This window comes from Nelusetta ayraudi, unplaced genomic scaffold (genome assembly GCF_046127955.1).
Source record: "Nelusetta ayraudi isolate G7.1 ecotype Tasmania unplaced genomic scaffold, CSIRO-AGI_Nayr_v1 ptg000070l, whole genome shotgun sequence".
NCBI lineage: Eukaryota > Metazoa > Chordata > Actinopteri > Tetraodontiformes > Monacanthidae > Nelusetta > Nelusetta ayraudi.
In genome coordinates, this window is record NW_027466120.1 from 2,446,981 (window position 1) to 2,468,218 (window position 21,238).

Below are 21,238 nucleotides of genomic sequence, written 5' to 3' on the forward strand. Positions count from 1 at the left end.
GCACCGCCCTCCCCTCCTCCTCCACTTCCCACCTCCTCCTCCTCCTCCTCCTCCTGCTGCTGTGGCTCCTGGTTCTGCCTCGTCTCTCTCTCTGGTTGAGTCACAAGGTGGGAGGGAGAGACACCTTCCTTGCTCCGGCTCCTGCTTTGAAGATGAAAGGTGGAGCTGATCGCATTCGTTTTTTAATCTGCACAGTTTTTAACGGCCTTCCTTGCAGACTCGGAGTGGTGGTGGTGGGAGGCGTGTGTGTGTGTGTCTGTGTGTGTGTGTGTGTGTGTGTGTGTGTGTGTGTGTGTGTGTGTGTGTGTGTGGGAGGGGTTTGGGGAGGAGATGGAGCCAGTACAGACCACTGTGTGATTTTCAATTGAGCTGAACTCAAACTCTGTCAGAAGAGTCACGAATTTTTAAAAAAGCAATTGACTTGAAAAATTCTTAAAATATAACCAAACATCTGCATTACAGACTATCCAATGGAAGCTCATAATAACAAACCCAAATAACAAAATAATTGCATTGTTAAAGCTGTAAAATTATTTATATATTTTTTAATGATTTCGCACATTATGTAGTAACAAATTCAAGTCTGAGTGTGATCCCTATTTTTATTTTCTACTTTTGCACTTCTAGCTCGGAAGAACTGAACGCTTTAAGTTGCTTGTATTTCAGAGAGCTAATGTGTGAAATTGTCAATTTTTGCAGACTCGGTTTTTAGAATTAAACAGCTTTGGCAAAATGTGGTCCGTTAAAAGTATTCAATATGTTGATGTTGATGCCCAAAATCCTCGAGTCGCTGCACTGATTTTGTATTTTCACGCTCCTGCAAGATGATGCTAGACGCACATTCGGCTAAATTTAGACCCTTTGACAAACGGCAGGAAAAACAAACGACCGTCATTCCCTCCCTCCCTCTCTCTTTTGGGAGCGCGCCGTCGGCGACAAGAGGGAGAGAGGTTGACGGTTGTTTTGTCAGACGACGCTCAAGTGTCTAATATTCCCGAATTACACCGGAGATGGAGAGCTGCTTGGCGCGTCAGTCAAACTAAGTGCACGTTAAACGGCTGCACTCGAGTGCCCAAAAACACTTGAGAGGGATTGCGTCCTCAGTGTGTGTGTGTGTGTGTGTGTGTGTGTGTGTGTGTGTGTGCAGCAAGGCTGTCCAGGCACACACACACAATGTTGCATAACGTGGTGTGATAGAGCTGGTGGCAGCTATCAGCTGCTTGGTGCTCACACACTCACACGCACACACACGAGCGCGCACACACACACACACACACAATGCTGTGAGGGGATCAGTGCAGCGCCCAGGCTCACGTGTATGCTCAGAGAGGCAGCTTAGGGATGTGCTGCTGTCACATGCTGCACTTTGTTTACACTATCAGCCCGCAGCAGCAGCAGCAGCAGCAGCAGCAGACTGGCTCTAATAAAGCCCGGCTGCCAATGTTATAAATAAAATCAAACCATAAGGGGTCCCTGCCACAGAATTATAAAAAATCAATTTGTTCACCTCCTCCTGTGCTGCTAATGTTAGCTGTGCGGCATCCAACTCCGCTGGCCAAAGTCAGATCAGGCCTGAGCGACACCGTTACATCCTGACGTGTCACGACCCCTGAGTCTGCTCTGCCTCGGTGCCATGGAGAAAACAGACCTTCGCTAAAACTGCTTAAAACAAGATCCTTGCATTGCCCAGTTGCAATATCTTGTGAGTGGCACTGAGTTTTTAGTGTGTATTGTGTTGGCATCTTGAGCACCACACCGCACCACTGTATGCAAGAGAAAAGTGAAATTCTCTGCAGAATTTTTTTTGGGGGGCCGAAAAATATTTTTATCAATCACGAGCGGCGGGTGAACTTGGTAAACACGCTGCTCATGGACCAGGAAGCTTTGACGCCGGGGGGATGGCAGCCTGAAGCGGCGCTTCAGCGCCTTTGCCGCCAGCTGCTGCGTTATTCCCGCGGCGCCGCGTGTAAACGGTACGGTTCATGTGCATCTGCGAGAGGCGGCACGGGGAACTGGGAGCAGACGCTCACCATTAGCTGCAGAGCAACGTGCCGCCCCGTTCAGAAGGTGACACCATCCAAAAAGACGCAGTTTAAAAGGAGTACATTGAAAGACCACCTGACATGAATACGGATGAGCTTGCAGCCGGTTGATGTGAACGTTGCTTGTGTGACCAGCAGCTGAGCTGTGACTGATTATGCCAATAGCGTAGGAAATCTTTTCAAAATTGCCTCATTTCCACTTGGCAGACAGTCACGTCACTGGGAACCTGAGCCTCGACGAGAAATGGAAATGCACCTTCTGATGCAAGACCCTCAGAAGTACCTCCGCGTCCACACAGTAGCACTTCTGTTTCAGATGGTCAGGAAGTGACTGGACCAATCAGGGGGAAGAGTTGGAAACAATGGGCGGGGTTTACAGTAGTTGAGAGAAAAACTGAAGCGGCCAATAGGAAGGGGCTTTAGTGGTGTCAACTTGCGCTACTGGTTGTTTATTCACACACACATACAGACACAAACACACAAGTCGTTGATCCACACACTGCATCTTAAATTGATCCTTTTGAAGAAGAAGCAGCAGAAGCAGAAGAAGAAGAAGAAGAAGCAGAACAACCAGGCACTGAGATGTGTTTTCACTGTTTAAAATATCTTTAATGGTTCAGTTGGTATAGGATTTTGGAAGCATTAAGTCAAGACATGGGCAGCAGCCATACAAAACAAAACCAACTAATCAAAAAATCCAACTGAGAGAACCCAATACAAAGGCAACACAAAAAGACAAAATAAAATTAAAAAAAAAAAAACAGCAAATAGGCAACGTCAGTTCGTCACAGTAAAAAGATTCATCGATCCTAGAAACCAAACAGCATGCTGAAAATGAAAAACCGGCATTTAAATGATGAGACACAGACACGCACGCACACACAGACACCCACACACACACACACACACCCACACACCCGCACACGAATGAAGGCTGCAGGACAACCCTTATTGGTAAAATGTACAGTAAGACACCTTTAAGAGAGAAACAAATGATGAAACAAGAGAACGATGCATAGACAAAGAATTTCAAAAACAAAAGTAAACATAAAAAAAGACAAAACTTCTTTGTCAGCGACGGACAGCGTGGCAGACCTGTTGGCGCTTTACATTGCGATGGTTGCTGAGGATATTCACACGGGAGTTATTGCCAACATCCTTTCCCGCTCCAAAAAAAAAAATTCAATTTCCTTTTTTTTTTTTTTTTTCCTGAAACATCTGAAGTGAGCGGGCAGCTTCTACAAACGTCGAGAACGTACAAATCCTCCGCCTGGATGACATTATAAACCACGAGGCAGACATGCTGGGCTTCAAAACACTACGGTTAAACTTATACAGGTTACTCAAAACACATCAAATGTCAATCATGTCACTAGAAAAAAAAAAACTTGTCGCGTGGTGACAAACACTTTTATTTGAGCTATTCCAGTTGAGTCGATTAACACAGAATTATTCTTAAAATCACGGAATTAAAAACAAGATTACAAAGTTTCTTTTTTTTTCTCTCTCTCTCGTTACAAACAAACATAGAAACTCTGTGCTAAAAATCAAATTGTATTTTTTGCAAATATCCCACAGACAATAGTGCAAGAGATACAGTACAGTCAGAAATAGCACACAGTTCTGCTGTTTGGTTGTGTTACAGGTAGTTTGAAATTAGAGTCTGAGTGTGTTTTAGTGTGATGACGACGCCGAGGAGTGATTCATGTTTTAGGGTTTCGCTTTTCTACGGGTTCCCCGTTTTAACAACGAGTCAATTCAGTAAACAATAAATTACGACTACAGTTTGTCTTGTCATTTAAAAAAAAAAAGAAAGTTATCTTACAGTTAAAAAAAACAACAAAAAATACAATTGGCACAATCAATTCAGTATTGTATTTTCAACTTTCTGTACAATTAAAAAAAAAGTTTTACATGACACAATTACAAAATAAAAACAGCAATTTTGTTTCGGGGGAGAAGATGCAAGATGCCCTCATGTGTTTCATGCGATTGTATCTGCTAGTGTTTTTTCTTTTCTTCCTTTTTTAAAATTCCAATTTTCTGCAGGAAAGGTCTGGCTGCACTTTTGGCAACCTTCAAAATAAAGCAGCATAATAACAAGTGGGGGCCTCATTTACAAAACTGTGCAAATGATTGAAAAGAGAAGACGATGGTTGCCGCCAAACTACTCGGCTATAAAACAACCACAGGCTTGTCTGAGATGCTAATGCACACGTTCGTTAGCCACTTGTTGGATTTGTATTTTGCTCATATGGGTGATTCAAGGTGTCATCCAAAAGCAGCAAAGCTTGAAATATCACCCTGGGAAATAAAGCGGTCAACTGGCTTCTAAAACGTTCTGGATGCTGAGGAAAACGATGAGAGACTGGCGACAGTTTATGTAAAAACAAAACGCGTGAGACGAAAAAATGATTCCTGCGTTACTTGAAGTACTTTTGTTGTGTGAGGCGGTGGTGAACACACCCATCAAACACCGAGTCTGTAAATGAGGCCCTCTGCGCGCTGGGACACAAAAGCCTTTAAAAGCCAACAGCTAAATGGAAAAAGCGACGCCGGCTCCTTTAGTGTACGCACAAATGTTTGAAACCTCTCCCCAAACGTGACTTCGCTGCTAAGCTAAAAAAAAAAAAAAAATTCTTTCCTCTCCCTCTCTCTGCTGCAGTCGGCTGCAGACTTTGATCGCCTCCTGCAGCAGATTTAACACAGAACACTGCCTAAAGTCTCCACGTGGACAGAAATGCACAACACCCCCCCTCCCCAAAAGAAAAACACCCGACCGAAAAAAAGGAGAAAGAAACTACATTTGATATTCATCCACACATTCTGCGATTTTCCACCAACTTCCTTGTTTGCTGGGCTTTTTCCGAACGCCACGTCGGAGCTCCCGGGGGCCTCTCAGGTGACAGTGCGTCAGCTTTGATTTCTTGAGATTTTTCTCTTTCTGACCGGGTGTGTTGCACAAGGAGGGGGGGTGGGGGGAGGACGCAGCTCGGAGCGCCGTCCCTCCCCCTCCTCCCCTCCCCTCCCCTCTCCTGAGCTCATCGGCGGTGTGTTCGGGGTCGGCGGCGGCGGATGGCGTGCGGCGCGTGAACGGGATGGGGCGTGGCGGGGTGGGGTGGCGTGAGAGAGGGCAAAGGTCACTGGCGCCGGTCCTCCGTCTCCGACCGCGAGAACGCCATCACCACGTCCTCCGCGCCTGAAAAAGAGAAACAGGTTGGTGAGGTCGGGTTCGCTCGGACGCCGCGAAGGCTGATTGGCTGACGGAAGCTCAAGGCGGAGCTTGGAGAATGGCTGAGGAGAGAAGAAGGCAGGAAGCCGGAGTGTGGTGCGATAATAAAAAGTCGCCCATCTGCCGTCTGCACACACGGTGTCGAGGGAAGTGTCTGACGTTCCAAAGCAGTGTTGTCACCATACTGGAGTTCAGACTTCGATACGGTATTTTTAAAAAGATACGAGCAAAGGCAGAAGTTTCGTCGACGGGGCGGCGGCGCACGTGGAGTATGGATATATCGCTACTATGGAAAAGTCATATTGAACCGATTTCACTTTTCAATATCGGTATGTAATCGATATATCAACAGTTTTGACAATACTATTCCAAAGTGATTTTTTTTTTTTTTTTTTTTACAGCGTGAGAAGCTCGCCACGCAGCTTTTCTCTGGGTTTGTAACAGTCTTGCATGCAAATAATAATAATAATAATAATAATGATAATGAAAATAATAAGAATAAGAATAAAATGGGAGTTTTTCCAGATGGCTGCACCTCTGATCTGTGAATATGTTGGGAAGGAAAGACAACTGAGGCTCCCAGGTAGCAGATCAGACTGATGGCTGCATGGAGCTTCAGTATCTGCTCTGCTCTTGAAGCCTCCTGCCTGCTGTGAGGAGCAGGTGTGTCCACGAGTCAACACTAAGAGCTCACAGCAGTGAGCAACCAACTAGCAACCTTCAGAGCAGCATTTTTCGTTTTTTCTCTTCTTTACTTTCACCAGAAAGTAAAAAAAAAAAAAATAAATGAAGAAATAAAGCTTGTTTTTCCTCACATCGGCTGGATCCTTCTAGATACACAATGAGACTTTCTCTGCACTGCCAATTGTGACTCATTGCGTTATTTGGTCCTGCCAACCCCCAGCTGAGACACTCTTAATCCAACCCACAAATCAAAAAAATATTGTAACCGAGGGAGATTATGTAAGATGCAGAATGCCATCTTGCCACCTCACAGCAGAGCCACCGCCGTCAAAGGCCCGGCGACTTATCCAGTAGTGGTTAGCATCACACTGATAGCACAGCTCTTCATGTTCTTTAGCATGGTAAGTGTCAGTCATCCGAGAGCCATTAGACCGTTAGACCCGGTGACCCTCGCTGCAGTGAGCCGGCAACCTCAGCAGCATCACTCTGAGCAGAGTTCTCACTTGTCAGCAGTGCGCTGCGTTTGGAAAGGCCAAGCTGATGTTAAGCCCTGTTTTCTGATGGGCCCACTTGATCCCTCAACCTCGTTATCCCAGCTGTGATGTCAGGACCAGAAGACAAAACGCTGAGCAAGCCCCCCACCAGCAGCCGGGCTTATACAGACAGTCGCTACTGGACCATTAGCTGTTCGTTTTGGGATTTTCTATAACTGGATACGCACTGCCAAGAAATCCATGCAACGTTGCAAACAGAAAAAAAATGAAAAATAGAGGAATCTTGCAGACTTTTGAAAGGCAGCATGGTGACCAGTGCTAAATATCATAAAGAAGTCAGCAAGCTGCCGTCCTGTCAAAACTCTAATAAATCATTTCTTGCCGGTCCAACACAAGAATAGATTTTTTTCCCCCTCGTCCCCACAGCAGCTCATGGATGTTATTGCTGCTAAAAGAAATCTCCACCACAGCCATTGAGGGCTTGTTAGATTTAATTATGGTGGAGATGTGAAACTAGGCCAGCGAGCTTCTGCATGTATTTGGCACAAAAAAAGAAGGTTACTATCAGACGGGCCCAGACTGGCCACGCACCGAGACCCCGCGCCCATCTCCACGCGGTACATCATTAGCACGCCTTTATTCACATCTCGCCGACTTTTGAGGGGGACGGGCTCCTTTAATCATCAGTCCTCTGGAGTTCCTCCACCCGTGGGGGGGTGGCTGGCTAACCAAACGAGGTTACGGCAAGGAGGAAAAAGCTGCGTGAGCTCACCATAGTTTGGAAGGGGGGAATCTTTGCAGTCGTTTCAGGGAGTTCACCCACATTTTATGGAGTGTTCGGAAAGAGTCGTCAGATGCCGCGCAACTTGAGCCAAGCGGCCAGCAGAAATGTTATCAAAATACATACGAAGGGGAAGGGTGGAGGGGTTGGTGGGGTGTGGGTCAGGATGAATGACTGAGCTATATCTGTTTTACTAGAGGGAGAACTCGCTCGCTCTTGTTGCAAAACACGCGAGCACAAAGCAGCTTTGGCCGACGCGATGAAACCGTCGGGGCTCTCAAAGCTGTTGCCTAGTGACGGCTGGAACCAAAAAATACTAAAATTAATAAAGTCAGACTGCTTGAGGCAAAGCTGCCTTCTTCATGCTGCTGCTGCTGCTTTCAAGGAAAATTTGCTCAGATTCCTTTTGATAAGCTCGTCTGGCCACTCCCTTCAATTTGCACCAATCCCTTCAGCAGCTGCAGCTCTGGTGGCAGACGAGAGCCGCTCTGGGTGGATGATTACATAAGTAGCAGTGGCCAACAGGCTCGTCATCCAACTGTTAACTGTAGGCATCTTCAAAAGACCAAAACGGGACAAAATCACTGCAGAAGTGGTCTTTGCCGGCGGGGGAGGGGTTATTACTGCACAGCGAGGATGAAGCCAGAGGTTTTAAAAGGGGGGACATCATTAGAATATCTCAATTAAAATCTTGATGCATCTCACAGTCCTCCATTAATCAGAGAAAAAAAACAAGCACAGCAACCAGACAACAGAACCACGCAGGTGAGAGACCATTATTAATCAGCAGTGGGTGTCACTGTGGGTTTGACTGGCTTCACTTCAGCAGGAGCAGACAGAGGTGTCCTCTTAATCACCAATAAGCCAAGTCTGGTTTGGGGGGGAGACATCTAAAATAGATGAGACACAAACTAAAAAGCAGTAACAAAACTGCAACACGATGTCTAGAATGTTAAAACAGCATGTGAGGTCACCGTGTGCAGAGGGCCAGCACAGAGGATGAAGACACACCCCGTGGTGAGGCAGAGAAGGGAGAGGCTGAGGCAGAACTTGAACTGAGTGTTGCCCAGCAACATGTTTTTGTCTGCAAACATAATGGATTTGATTATGCCGAGACAGAATTACCTGCTAAACCTGATTTACGTGTCTGATTACTGTTGATAGACGTATAAATACACTTCTAGAGTCTTCATTTAACTTTGTTCACCTCCTCTTACACGTGAGTTTGACATTATGAGAGGCGGCGAGAGAGAAGCAGATCAGCTGGGAAAATCTCCCTCAGTGCAAACATATCAAATCAGTGTTTTAAAGACGGCCATTAATGGATATGGATATTAATACATGTGAGCTCCATGCAGTAATATCCACAGTCTGATGGAATACTAAAGGGCAAGATGCAATAATCCCGGTCGGTGCAATGCAAACATGAAGCGCAAAGTTGCACTTTAGTCTGACGTTCTCTGCTGTTGCAGTGATGAGCGACTGCCTGCGCAGGGCTAATTTCCCTCTGGCGACCGAAAAGTTTAGAAAAATCATTATGACCTTTAGCACAATGGTCAATCCCTACTGCGAGAAGAACACGTCAGGTCACGTGTAGAACAGATCCAGGCCCCTGCCTCGGGCATCTCCTGGAATAACGGCAACGGAGACTTAAGTGCTGCATCACATCAGGAGTGAAAAACACAAAGACAGACAAGTGGAGGCAAGATGGAGGGATTGATAAGGCAGAGCCTGCGTGACCGCTGACAGTCGCACGAAAAGGGATGACGGAGAGAGATCGGAACATCAGGCTGTGTAATTAACACTTCAGCCTGCCTCTGGGCCCACTGATGACACCTCCTTTAATCTACTGATGCAGCACACTGCAGCAACACTGAGGCCCACAGAGAGACGCTGGGCTTCCATGGGACAACTGCGGTTGCCATGCCGATGCTGCCGCCGCCGCCGCCTCCTGCTGCTGCTGCTAGTGCCCCTCCTCCACCAGACTAACCTCCAACTCCGACGTGGAGCAAACAACCCTCTCTCGTCAAAACAGACGGGGTGGGGGGGGATAAAGGAGATGCGGAGATGTTCGGCGTCTCTGACGCGCAGCATTGTCTGCAGTGACAGAGTCAGAGTGAGTCCGGGGGAGATTACAGGGGCGGCACACCACGGGCTGGATGGGCAATATCAAGTTTCTCCTCTGCTTCATGTGCGACTGTACAAAAACAACCACATTCGCTCACATGCAAAACACACACACTAGACACGTACAGAGACGTGACATTGCGATTTCCTGAGAATTCAGCCAAAGCACAAACTCTTACTTCTGCGCTCCGTCCCCATGTTGACAAAAAATAAAATAAAATAAAAAGTGAAAAATATGAATAAACTGTATATATAGCTGAAAATCTATTTTGGCCTCATTAAAATTGCATCAAAAAAACCTGCATTAGCATTTATGGTAATGAGCCAATTAAAACTATCTGAAATGTAAATTTTGAGACTTAAAAGGAGAAAGAAATGTCTTTTTTCCAAGCCTTGGACAAAAAGGATGTTGAAACTGATTTCTAATCCTAATTGCATGTGATGAAGGGAGGCAACGTTCCTAAATGGTTTGGACGTGAATGCCTACTGCAATTATTTGTTTATGGGAATAGTTTAAAGTGATGTCAAGTGTTGAACATACTTAAATTTGGCCCAAAAAACCCCATGGAAACGGATCTTTGTTGATCATTTCTTGGTAGTTACAACCTTCTTGGAAAAAGATCTTATCCTACTGCAAAGCCAGTTTGTCTCCCTTTTAATATTTTTTGTGTCCGACATTTCTATGACTATTTCCGGGATGCGCCGCGGCCTTGGCTGCCAGTGATCAATTTGCTGAGTGCGTCTCCAGTGCGTCCTTCAGGCAACGATCGATGAGGCCATGTGTGACATGCGACACCGCCGCTGCCCACTCAGAGGACGCCGCTCTAAAACATCCAGCATCAGCTCATTTTACTGGCCTCTGGAAACGTCTTCTGTTGCTGGAAAACAATCACTGGCACCTTATAGGTGGAATCAAGGATAAAAAAAAGAAAATTGTTATTAGTCATAAACAAGTGAGTGGGGTCAAAATCTATGAGGTCAATTCAGAATGAGCACTAGACACGGTCGACACGCTGACCTGGGTGAGTCATTTGTTTTGAATTACAATTTCTTTTAGCTCAGCGGCAACAAGAACACTTTCATACAGCGTGCTAATCTCATCAAAGGCCTCGCTTTGGATTCACAGCTTTAGATTGCAATGAATCTCCGAGCATCTCCTGACGGAGCAGAGACTCTGGCGGTGAAGGTGAACCTGCAGAGGAGACACGTCACTGATACACACTCTCACGCTGATCATAAAGCCCCGTCTGGAAAAACTGCTGGCTGCTCACGGTCTGTCTGGCTGCAGCGCAATGTCAGGGTCAAAGGCAGGAAACACTGTCAACCAATGTCCTGAGTCCTTTTCACTGCAGATGTAAAATAAATAAATAGTTATATAAATATCCCTCAAGATTAGATCTGCATTTAAAGGATTTCTTCACACGGCCAAAGTAAAGCCCATCAAATCTTCCTTGACGGATGACATGCCATATTTTTGACAAGTTTAGGTGTTTTAAATTTGAGTTTATTGTCGAGGAAAATAGCCAAATTTGTTTGAAAATGGTCTGAAAATAGGATACAACAGATGGAACACAAAAGAGCGAAAAAAAAAAACAAAAAAACAAAAATAGATCTATTTTGGACTATAAAACACACACATTCATGTACAAAATGTCTGAAAAATACAAAAATAAAACCAAACAAATTAGTCTAGAAAAAGAAATTCAACTAAGCCAAAGCAACTATTTACTTTGATCTATAATATGAGCTTCTATTAAGAGCATGAGATGATCCAAGTTGCTGAAAACATTTGCTATCATCTTTTACCAGGTCTGAACTGAACTTCAAACCGCCTCTGAGGAGCCCAGGTTGCGCTGGAACCTCTCCCGACTGCCGTCTTCCCAACGCAGCGTTTAAAGGTGATAAACTCCTCACCGTCTTCAGGAGGCCTAATTACAGATAAGATGCAGCGCACTAATTATTTATTGGCTCGGGGAGGAGGTGGCGGGCGGCCAACTGACACTAAATTTATCTGTGATGTATAATTCATGCGCGAGTACCTTTCACAGGTCATAATCCTCTATAATGGATGACTCTCTGCTTTGCGGTATTGACACAGCGCGGACACGGAGTCCTGTATCTAATCAAAAAAAATAAGGTGCTGCAAGAGATAGCTCCACTTGTTTTAACAGCGAGGAAGGAAAAAGATCCCTCATGAATAAATCATCAAAAAAAAAACCCAAGTCTGATCTTTTTCTTTTGGCCGTGGTTTTAAGATGCGATTCCACTGATCCCTGCTGATCCAACGGCTGTGGTTGGCTCTTGTTCTTTACGGTCACATTTCAATGGCCCAACTTATACCACAGTGTCAGGGCTGATACAATCTGAAATACAACGGGGGTACACTAAATAATTAAATAAATACAGCCTAGTAAGAACGGAATCGAGGTCCGTTTCACTTGCATTCTCAATACCCCGCGTGTCATTCCAAATCTAATCCGCCAGCGGCTGAGAAAATTAGAGGGACTGCGTCAACTATTTCCTTTGCCGAGGAAGAGCAAAGACAAGGACGTGCAGCAAAGCACGTGGGTCAACCGCTGCAGGTGATTTTACCCCCCCCCCCCCCCCCCCACCCCCACCGTCTTGAAAGGTTTGATGTGCAAGTGACATCAGCCGGGGAAAAGCGAGGCTTGGGCAGAGCGGAGAGCAGTAAGACCCCCATCTGACCGCAGAGTTTGGACCCACTCAAAGCAAAATGTTCTGGGACACTTGGTTTCTTTCTGTCCTGCCATGTCTGCAGCATGTCGCTGCAATTTGTGTACTCCAGCTCCCTCTTGTGGTTCCCTCGTTTGAAACGCATGCATTACATAAAAAACGGACAATGGCACCCTCTGCTGGACGAGGGATCCTTATTTTAAAGGTCATATTGAAAATGACATCCTCAGGAATATTCACATATATATATATATAAACAAGAGTGCTGGTCTGCACCACTGTATGCAGTCCCAGTGTTCCCAGCCTGCCTGTGAGAAGCCACAGTGACACTTGGTTTGCGTGAGTCACTGGTCCCTCACACACAGTCAGACACACAATTTGCTGTGTGAGTAATTTCACAGCGCCGGTGGGCTGCTGACTCGGCACCGAGCACTAGCAGGGACTCCATGTCTGCTGCGTGTGCGGTGTCGCACCGAGGGACTTTCCCTTGTTGTCACTCAGGGCAAAAGTAGCACTTACGTGACATGTGAAGTGCGGGCGTGTTTGTGGACTAATAAGATTGTGCGTTTGCTAAACACGCCTGTTGCTGCTGCTAGGTTTGACTGTTGCGCCATTTAAAATGAAAACTTTCAAACATACTTGTTGTACTTGTTAAGTAGGAACTTTGGGTTGGTTATGAGTAATGTACAAGCTTACCTTGGTCTATGTTGTGCTGTGGCAGTTGACTCATCTGACTGTGAACCACACCTGCATAACTCCGGAGAAAAGCCTCTTCACTGGGCGTAAGCTGATGAAAAAAGACAAAATGAATACAAGAGAAAAGCAGTACAGACGTTTTGTTGCAATATAACAGTTATAATAGATAACACATCTCAACATGAGACTATTTGCTTTGTACAGGAATGCAAAAACATTTTAGTTTTTTTTTTCTCTCAGTCTGTTATCATTTTAAATTCACTGAAGTATGCAAATATTTCCAGTGAAGTGTTCAGAGAATAAAAGACTCTGGAATGCGACAATGTAAGACTCTCATTGCTCACAGTTTGACATTTATTCCAATGAGACAAAAACAAAAGAAGACCAAGACCACTTTGATGTAAAATTCAGTGGAACATCCGCAGTTTTACATCATTTGCAGCTTTCCCACTACTGCTGCACACACTATGAAATAGCCACAGTGTAAAAGGCCAGACATGAAATGAAGCTACATCTGTATATGTAAGTAATTGGTAATAGTAATTTGATGCGGGCAGTTTAATACTAAATGCTTAATTCAAGCTGGCTCCATATGAACTATCTTTGTGAAGGATGTTTGGTGTGTTGAGGAAAATACACAGTTTCATTCAAAAACATAAATAGCTTTCACTATGCAAGACTCTGAAGGCACCACAGATTCACAAGGAACTGAATTTGAAGACGGCGTTTAACTTGAATGGGTAAAATCTTCCTTTGCAGGATGTATGTATACATCAGCTACAACGCATTTTAGCACTTCGCCAGGACCCCAGACTCATTCTGTCACATCCATACAAGTCCTTCTGCCAATAGCTGAAAGCAGAACCTCTTCTGATGTCTTGCACGGAAGAGAAATTCAAGAGTAATTCAAAGACTCGGCTAGATGGCTAGTAAAAAAAATATATTTTGGGGACTGGTTTGCATTTGATGGTGGCGGACCACTGTTCACTGCTCCGCGGACTCGCTCAGAACCGACTCAGAGGCCGTGGCTGCCGGCCGAGAAAGTCTACCTACGTTTGATCCCATCTTCTTCAGCATGAGCAGGACCCGCACTTTCTGTTGGATGTACATGTCTTCAGGAGACTTCCCCGGGGCCTCCTCGCGGTTCATCCCCCCTTCTCCCGTGGCTCTGTGGCAGCACACAAACACACAGCACACAATGAGACTATAAAAACACAACATGCAATCCAGACATTTTTGTTGTTTTTTTAGTTGCGTTAACCGAGTGAAAAGAAATCCTACAAGCTGCAATGGCATAAAGAACAGAGATCTTGAGAAAAGGCTCTGCGTTAAGCTGTTGGATAGCATCTTTTTCCACCTGCTCTGCACATCAGGTCAGCCATGTGACCATGGAGCTCACTGAGTGGTTATCCAGACAGAGACATGATATTAAACAAATATTATCCAGACATGAAATCTGCAGACTGCAAACAAACATCTCACAAATGATATAAACATGCACAAATTGTAGTTGTGTAACGTAATTACAAAAGCTGAAAGAGTAAATGCAACCAGATAAACATTAACTATGAAGGCACATATAAGAGTATTGTTAGTATACTGATGGACTGGTAAATATGTATAAGCTGCCGATAAGGTGGTTTAGGCTTAGTGATAAATACTGGGTGCAGGTTGGGCGTATCGCAGCGTGAATAGCTGCTATTAATAGGGCGGTTTTCTCCCCGCCTGCTCCAACCATGTCTGATTCTCCGTGCAACTAATGACCTATTTTTCGCAGTCGGTTTGCAGAAATGCAAAGTATCGGCAAAGCGGGAACGAGGCAAGGGCGATAAAAGAGCTGCCAAAGATATCGCGGGTGACAGATAAGGGATGGGGTTTTGCTGCGATGAGGCACGCACGCAGGCACCCACCCACGCACACACACATCAAGGACAACTGTTTGTGCATTGCACAAACGCCTGCGAAACTCAGACACGGAGAGCCAGACGCCGCATCTTGACATCCAGCCTGCGTTTGGCTAATTGAAATATCCCGGCAAGCTGCAGTAATAACTCCCAGGAAAGGAAGTGAAAATGATCCTTTTTTTTCTTTTTAAATGGACAAATCTTGTGATGCAAACACATAAAATGAATGAAAGAATATCAGTATGCAAGTCAGGATCTTGTTCTCCCCTTAGAATTCTGCATTAAAAAAGCGCAGCGAGCGGCAGCGGCCGTGATAGTTCTGGCAATTTATTTTGTCCTCTTATCTATACAAAGGGCCACTAATGCATGTTGACAGGCTGTTTGATGTGGGGTTATATTTAATTGAGGAGCTGGCTCGCGCTGTCCCCCTTCTCAGAGCCCGGGTGTGTGTGTGTGTGTATGTGTGTGTAGGGTTGGGGAGGGGGTGAATGGGGCGCCATTGGCCGTTGGCTAACGTTTTGAGTGCCACTGTGAGCGCGTGCGGCTTCGGAGCAGCTGGAGACCAAGCTTCTGGCCACAGTCCTTATAATTAGGAGCAACCTTTGGTGCCTGTTTACAGCAGCGAACACTTGACTTTGTCTACTTATTGTTCTTGGGCCACACACAGGAGCGGGACCCTGAGTGAGGGGCGGAGGAACGCGCTGCTTATCCATTTTTTGGGGTGAGGAAGGAGAGGAGAGTGCACGCTGAGCGCTCGTTACTTCGTGCACCTCTGGGGAGGTGGTGTGTGAACGCGTCTGAGGTGGGGGAGGGAGCGGGAGCAGGGGTGGGGGGAGGGGGGTACACAACTACAGACAGAGAGGACGATGGCGGCGGCGGAGGGAGCGCCGGGGCCGCGTCTCGTAGCGGCGACACGTTTGATCACGATCCCTCGCGCTTCAAAGGGGCGCAGGAGCCGCGACTCGGGGCAGAGAGGGCGGATTAAGCGCGTGAAATCACACGGCGCAACAGACTGTGCCCCTCAGACGCACACGGGGAACAACGCGGTCACTGCGCGTGCGAGCGTGTGATTAGGAGGACACCGGGATGGGAACGGCCGAGGGATAATTGTCCAAGTGCGTCATCTCTCTTTTCTTGAGGACGGACGCATCAGTGCTCAGACTGTGACAATCTCCAGGTCTGCTAGCAAAAATAGCCCTGGTTCTGCTTCATCGACTGGGGCAGTGCTCATGCTGTAATGTTTGCTTTTTAAAGTGTGAAAAGACAGATTTATTCCTTACCACTGACTGATCTCATGGAGGCATTTCTGGTGCATGGCAGCTCAGGGCAACACATGCTCATGTTCTACCGGTAAAACATTACTTCAGGATTCGTTGTGAATATATTGCATTCAGCCAAACACGCACATTTTAAAATACACAAGAATCCTGAGGGAGGCTAAATATACCCCCGCTGCTGTCTATTTTCAGCAACACCAGAGTCAGAGTCTCCCTCCACCTGCAGTGATTTATGCAGCTGAAACCCCGAGCAGACAGTCTGGGACAGAAACCTCCCGGTGTTAAAGCCTGTGAAGAGCCCAACAAGCACACCGTTTCTGCCTCCGTCGATTTGGAGGGCCACAAAAAGGCTTCTGTCAGCCTAATTTGTGTATGCTTGATGCGAGGCTCTGAAGGTGGGCCGGCTCAGCGCTCCTCCCTGGGGAGATGCTCAGGCGGCCTCAGATGCAGGCGGCTAATATTCCCCGCCTAATCAAAGGATTTCTATAGTGCTGATCTGGACCTAATCCCCCTCCTCTCCATCGAGTTCGGCTTCTGTCGGCGGTGCAATGTAGGGCTGGGATGGGATCGAACTGGCTGCAGCGCATCATGGCTGAGAGGCTGCACTAAAGTGACTAGACGCACCTTCTTCAACCTGGGTATAAACAACATTTATCTCAAAAAGAAGAACAAATAAGATGATGATGTATGTAAATGTGTATATGTATATTTAAGAGTGTGTGTGTGTGTGTGTGTGTGTGTGTATATGTGTGTGTATGAGTATGAGTATGAGTATGTATGTGAGACAGTGTTATGATTTAGTTATGCAATGAAATAGCATAATTTAGGGCGTAAATGAGCTCATACTTCTTCCTACTTCTTTTCGCTTATGTATGTAACTGAGTTACTAATGAAGTCACAGATACAGCTACAATTTAGTTTGTTTCTGATTTTCTGTTCACTTTTTTATTTTTTTCATTTCTTTTCTGTTTTTAACGTTATCATTTACATGATCGAAATAAAATAAAGATGTCAATATCTATATCAATACCAATATCAATTAGGTAATGATTTAAAAGAAATCAGGAACCTATTTCAGCCTTTGTTGTTTTAAGATGACCACACTAACTCGCAACACGAGCAGGTCGCAAATCAGGAATTATTCCGAAGAATTGCTTGAATGAAAAAGAAAGTGAAAATAGTGGACAGAATTATGTTCCATTCTATTATGAAACGATGGAGATGATGTGCATCTTATTAACGGCCCCAATGCATGACTTCACCTTGAAGTTTTGTGTGAAGCTACCATAAAACCTAGGATGTGAAAACGGATGGAATACAGGACCTTGGAAAATTCTTTGCACGCTGGATCTGTGCCCTTACATTTGTGCTCATTTTCTCAAAGAAACCCCCCTCCACCCCTCACAGAGCTGACTTATCGTTGCCATTTCAACAACGTGACTGAGTCACTCGCTGCAATGAGGATCTGCTGCCAGAGATTACAGTTTGCAATGTGATAGGCCCTCACATTTGCCCAGGGTCATTGAGGGTGGACTGATCCACGCTCGCACAGTGGTCCAGTGCTCAGACCCCGGCCAGGCCTGCTGATCAGCTCTGGAATCGCCTGCTCACGTGACGCACACAGTCTGATTGTTTGAGTAATTTGATTCCGGAGGGCGAATGGGGAGGATGAGAAAGTGAGGCTCGCAGGTGACTGACAAAAGCATTGCTGAATGCGCCTCAGCTTTCCCACGAGGCTGCCGTACGAGAGCCGCTGAAGTCGACGGGCTCCGAGGAGACCTGAGATGGATAAATAACTGGCCGCAGCAACATCCCAAGCGCATGTGTGAGAAACTTAAGCAGGCTACAAGCCTGGTGCGCTGCCAACAACCTGGCCTGGTTGTGCAGCGCAGCTGTGTCGCTGCAGGTACACACAGTCACTTGCATGCAGCCTCGCCTCATGTGACAAAATCTCAAAATTATAAAAATAACAAAAACAAACTAGTGTCCTACTGGCTGTTCTAAAAAACAACAACATTGTAATATAGAGATTTACTGCCATGTGTTTTAGTTATATTCCAAATGAAGGAGTGCAGACACATCTGAGACAAATCAAACCGCCTAAGCCTCTTAAAACATGGGGCAACCGAGGGTAACGCAAAGTAGTGTTGAGTGACTAAATATTTCAGAGCTCCGTGTTTTTTCTACCTAATTTATATTTATATACATTCCACACTCTAATCTAGAAACCTTGTTTGGCTCAAGCAATGCTTCATTAATCAATGAATAAACTATTACATTGTCATTGCAAAAATATTTCTGTTTTTTCCTTGATAAATTATGCTTCTCAGAAGCCCAATGGATAACAGAGCTCTTCATCACAAGAAAAAAATAATACACAAGAACTTTGTGGAGATTCTAAATGATGTCAGTCAGGTCATACTGAAACAGACTCAACTAATAGCTGCAACATTAAAGGAAAAAGATGATGAAAACAAATCGGCCAGCCACAGTGCCTGCCGCTTGACTCCCCTGAGGCAACATGGGGTCTTGAAAACAGCATGAGCCAGACAATCGGATACAGCAGCCCAGAGAAGCTCAGACTTAACCAAATGTCTGCATGCTGCTTTTGTGTGAATGCATCTTCTCACATGTACAGTGTCCCACAACAATGGCTGCAGTATTTGGGGACAATAGTGATGAAGTGGATGGTGAGACCATGATTGATAAGTAGGTCATGCCTTGTTGTCACCACGTGAGGCATGAACTGTCCTGCTCAACTGTAAAGACTTGGTTCACTGATGGCTATTTCTGTGCCATCATCATGGCCATGAAGAAAATGAGTTGCATCAGGCAAGACAGGCTAATAACTCGTTTTGTTTTTAACTCTATCCCAGACCCTTATATGAAAACAAGACACCATTTAATGAAAATTAATTGAAAAATTATTCAAAATTTGATGCAACCAAGCCCACAGTTCCCAATCTAATTAAATCTGGTTCACGATCTCAGATCATCTGAGCTCACTGCTCGGGGTCCCCTCAAAGGAGCAGGAGACATAAGCTGCTGCCTTAAGCTGCTCCCCCGGGATGGTGTCTGTCAGATTTCAAAAGCGCCAACCTCTCGGCAGAGCGCAGGATTCTGAAAGTGACATGATCAATCAGCTTTGAACGACACAATGTCATGCAAATGCGCAGGATACGGCGCACGAGAAAAGACTGAACCGCACGCCGCAAAGACGTCGGCGTTTGCCTAGAAACTGGTCTTTGTGGTCATTGAGACTGGCAAAGTAAAGCGCAATAGTCTCAGCTCGCAGTATTACGGTGTCGGGCTGCACTCGTCTACGACGTGGGCTTGTTGATGCTGACACGCTGCCAAGACAGTGAGCCAAACTGAGAGCTGCAGATAGTGATGTGAGGCAGCCCAGCCTCCAAAACCAGGACCAGCAAGCAAGCAAGCAAGCAGCTGATGAGATTCCCCCCAGGGGGGTGGGGGCGGGTTGAGCAGGCGATGAAAAGCACCTGCCTCGAGCATGAGGAGGTGAGGAGGGGAATACAGGAAAGGCCAGGGGGGAGGTGTCCCGCTTTGGCCTCCAAAAATCCAGCCAGCTGGTGGAACGTGCACACTGCCAGCCTGTCAAACTGCAGTTCATGGCACGACTAACTCCAGGGGGACCCGGGCCATTCTAGGGGGCTGCAGCGCTTATCGATGCCCCACCCTGGCACCAGAGCAGGGTGTCAGCTACATCCCAACTCCAAAGATTCTTCAGCGATTTCACAAGTCGAGGAGGTGGGTGGGTGGGTGGGGGCTGGCGCTGGAAAAGGCATGGTGGCACAATGCACCCATAGGTGGCAGGACCCCAAAATAGAAAAACCAATCAAGTGGCAGCTCCGGAGGGCAATCTTGAAAATTAAGAGTCAATTACTATGAAAGTGAGCGGAGACGCGTTGGTACAATGGGCAGCAAGACGAATCTTCTAGCAACATTAACAACGCCTCGACTGAACAGTGGGCGTTTGACAGCTGGGACTGACGGTTCAGTAATGTGCATTATATCCAAACCTGTTCATTTCCTCTCACCTGAAAATGAACGCATCCTGACGAGAGGCAATACGCGGCAGTTTTATACTCAAAACATCGCGACGAGGCTTTAAATAACGCACAATAACTTGAGCCGCGCTGGCTACACACAGAGCTGAGCAAGACTACAAAATGTGACCAAACGTGTATCAAGTTTTTTTGTTTTGTTTTTGCTTACCACGTTAAAGCAAATCAGAATGGACAACTTGGGTGGATGCAAGTCACTACACATGGCCGTGAACGGCGCTTGTTATCATGCTGTACCGACTGTAAGGCTGCTCCTACGGTAGCAGCGCTTTCTGCTAGCAAGCGCCGAACCCGTCTTTAGCGCATTTTCACCGTAACGACGGCAAGCAACAACAGTCTGGGAGCAACGCGGTAAAAGTGACCCTTCTCGGCGGCTAAAGAGCCGAGCCTATATCTATCAGCCACACATTCAATTTAGCCTCGAACGAAGCCTGGCCAGGCGGCCAGTGCTAGTCAGGCAAAGCTAGCCCGCTAGCATGTGCGAGACAAAAGCCTGAATGAAGTTCCATCGGTTGCGAACACCATCCAGGTGCCGCTGCCGCTGGCGGCAGCATAGACGGCCGGGTTTTAAAAAGAACACACGCGTCGTGTTAAGACAGCGAGACCGACGCTGTTCGCCTCGTCGGGAAAGTGGACGTGAGCGCTTACCCCTCCTGGTCCAGCTTTCCTTTCTTCTGTGCTCTTGTTTGAATTGTGTGTTGTTGTAGGAGGGCGTCCTGTTCCGGGGTCACATCCCTCCAGTCGGCACAGCTTCGGCGGACTGACTCAACGCAGCCTGGGCTGCCGGCTGCTAAGTACCACTGTTGGCCACTGGGGTCGCTAGCGGCCCACACTGTCGTAGGGGTGACTGACGGGTCTGATGTATGTTCTCGGTATTCGTCCCAGAAAAATAAAACCACATTAAAAGCAGGAGGAGTCTTTTTTTTTTTTTTTTTTTTTTGGGGGGGGGGGTGTTTTGCTTTCTTTGAAACAAAAACAATGGAGAACTACAGAACAAAGAATGTCCCACAAAGGTCAGAATGCGTGTTAATGCAAATATATGAATAGGTACAAGAACGTTGGAAAAGTAATTATGATGGGCTAGGAAGACAATGAACAGTACATGGACACTGTGTGGTTTTTCACCCTTATTCATAGTTCTACATCAGAAATCCCTGATTTCTGGATCAGCTTGTTTTTAAAACTTTAGGAAAACAAGAGTAAGCTAACGAAAAAGTTAAAA

General features: G+C 46.1%; 1 protein-coding gene across 1 annotated transcript; it reads right to left on the bottom strand.

Annotated features, from left to right (window-relative positions):
- Positions 1-2,629: 2,629 nt before the first annotated feature.
- Positions 2,630-20,823, bottom strand: ctnnbip1 (catenin, beta interacting protein 1). The gene is made up of 4 exons (XM_076041919.1): positions 20,665-20,823; positions 13,804-13,918; positions 12,751-12,841; positions 2,630-5,241 (listed from the first exon to the last, which is right to left on the bottom strand). The coding sequence occupies exons 2-4, from the start codon at positions 13,897-13,899 to the stop codon at positions 5,183-5,185; spliced, it is 246 nt and encodes an 81-aa protein (XP_075898034.1). The 5' UTR covers positions 13,900-13,918; positions 20,665-20,823; the 3' UTR covers positions 2,630-5,182.
- Between the last annotated feature and the right edge of the window lie 415 nt (positions 20,824-21,238).

Coding starts and splice junctions, on each gene's coding strand:
- ctnnbip1 (XM_076041919.1), bottom strand. CDS start 13,899: ATGAACCGCGAGGAGGCCCCGGGGAAGTCTCCTGAAGACATGTACATC. Junction 12,842..13,803: donor TGAAGAAGATGGGATCAAAC/GTAGGTAGACTT, acceptor TTTTTTCATCAG/CTTACGCCCAGTGAAGAGGC. Junction 5,242..12,750: donor ACAGCACAACATAGACCAAG/GTAAGCTTGTAC, acceptor TCTCTTTTTCAG/GCGCGGAGGACGTGGTGATG.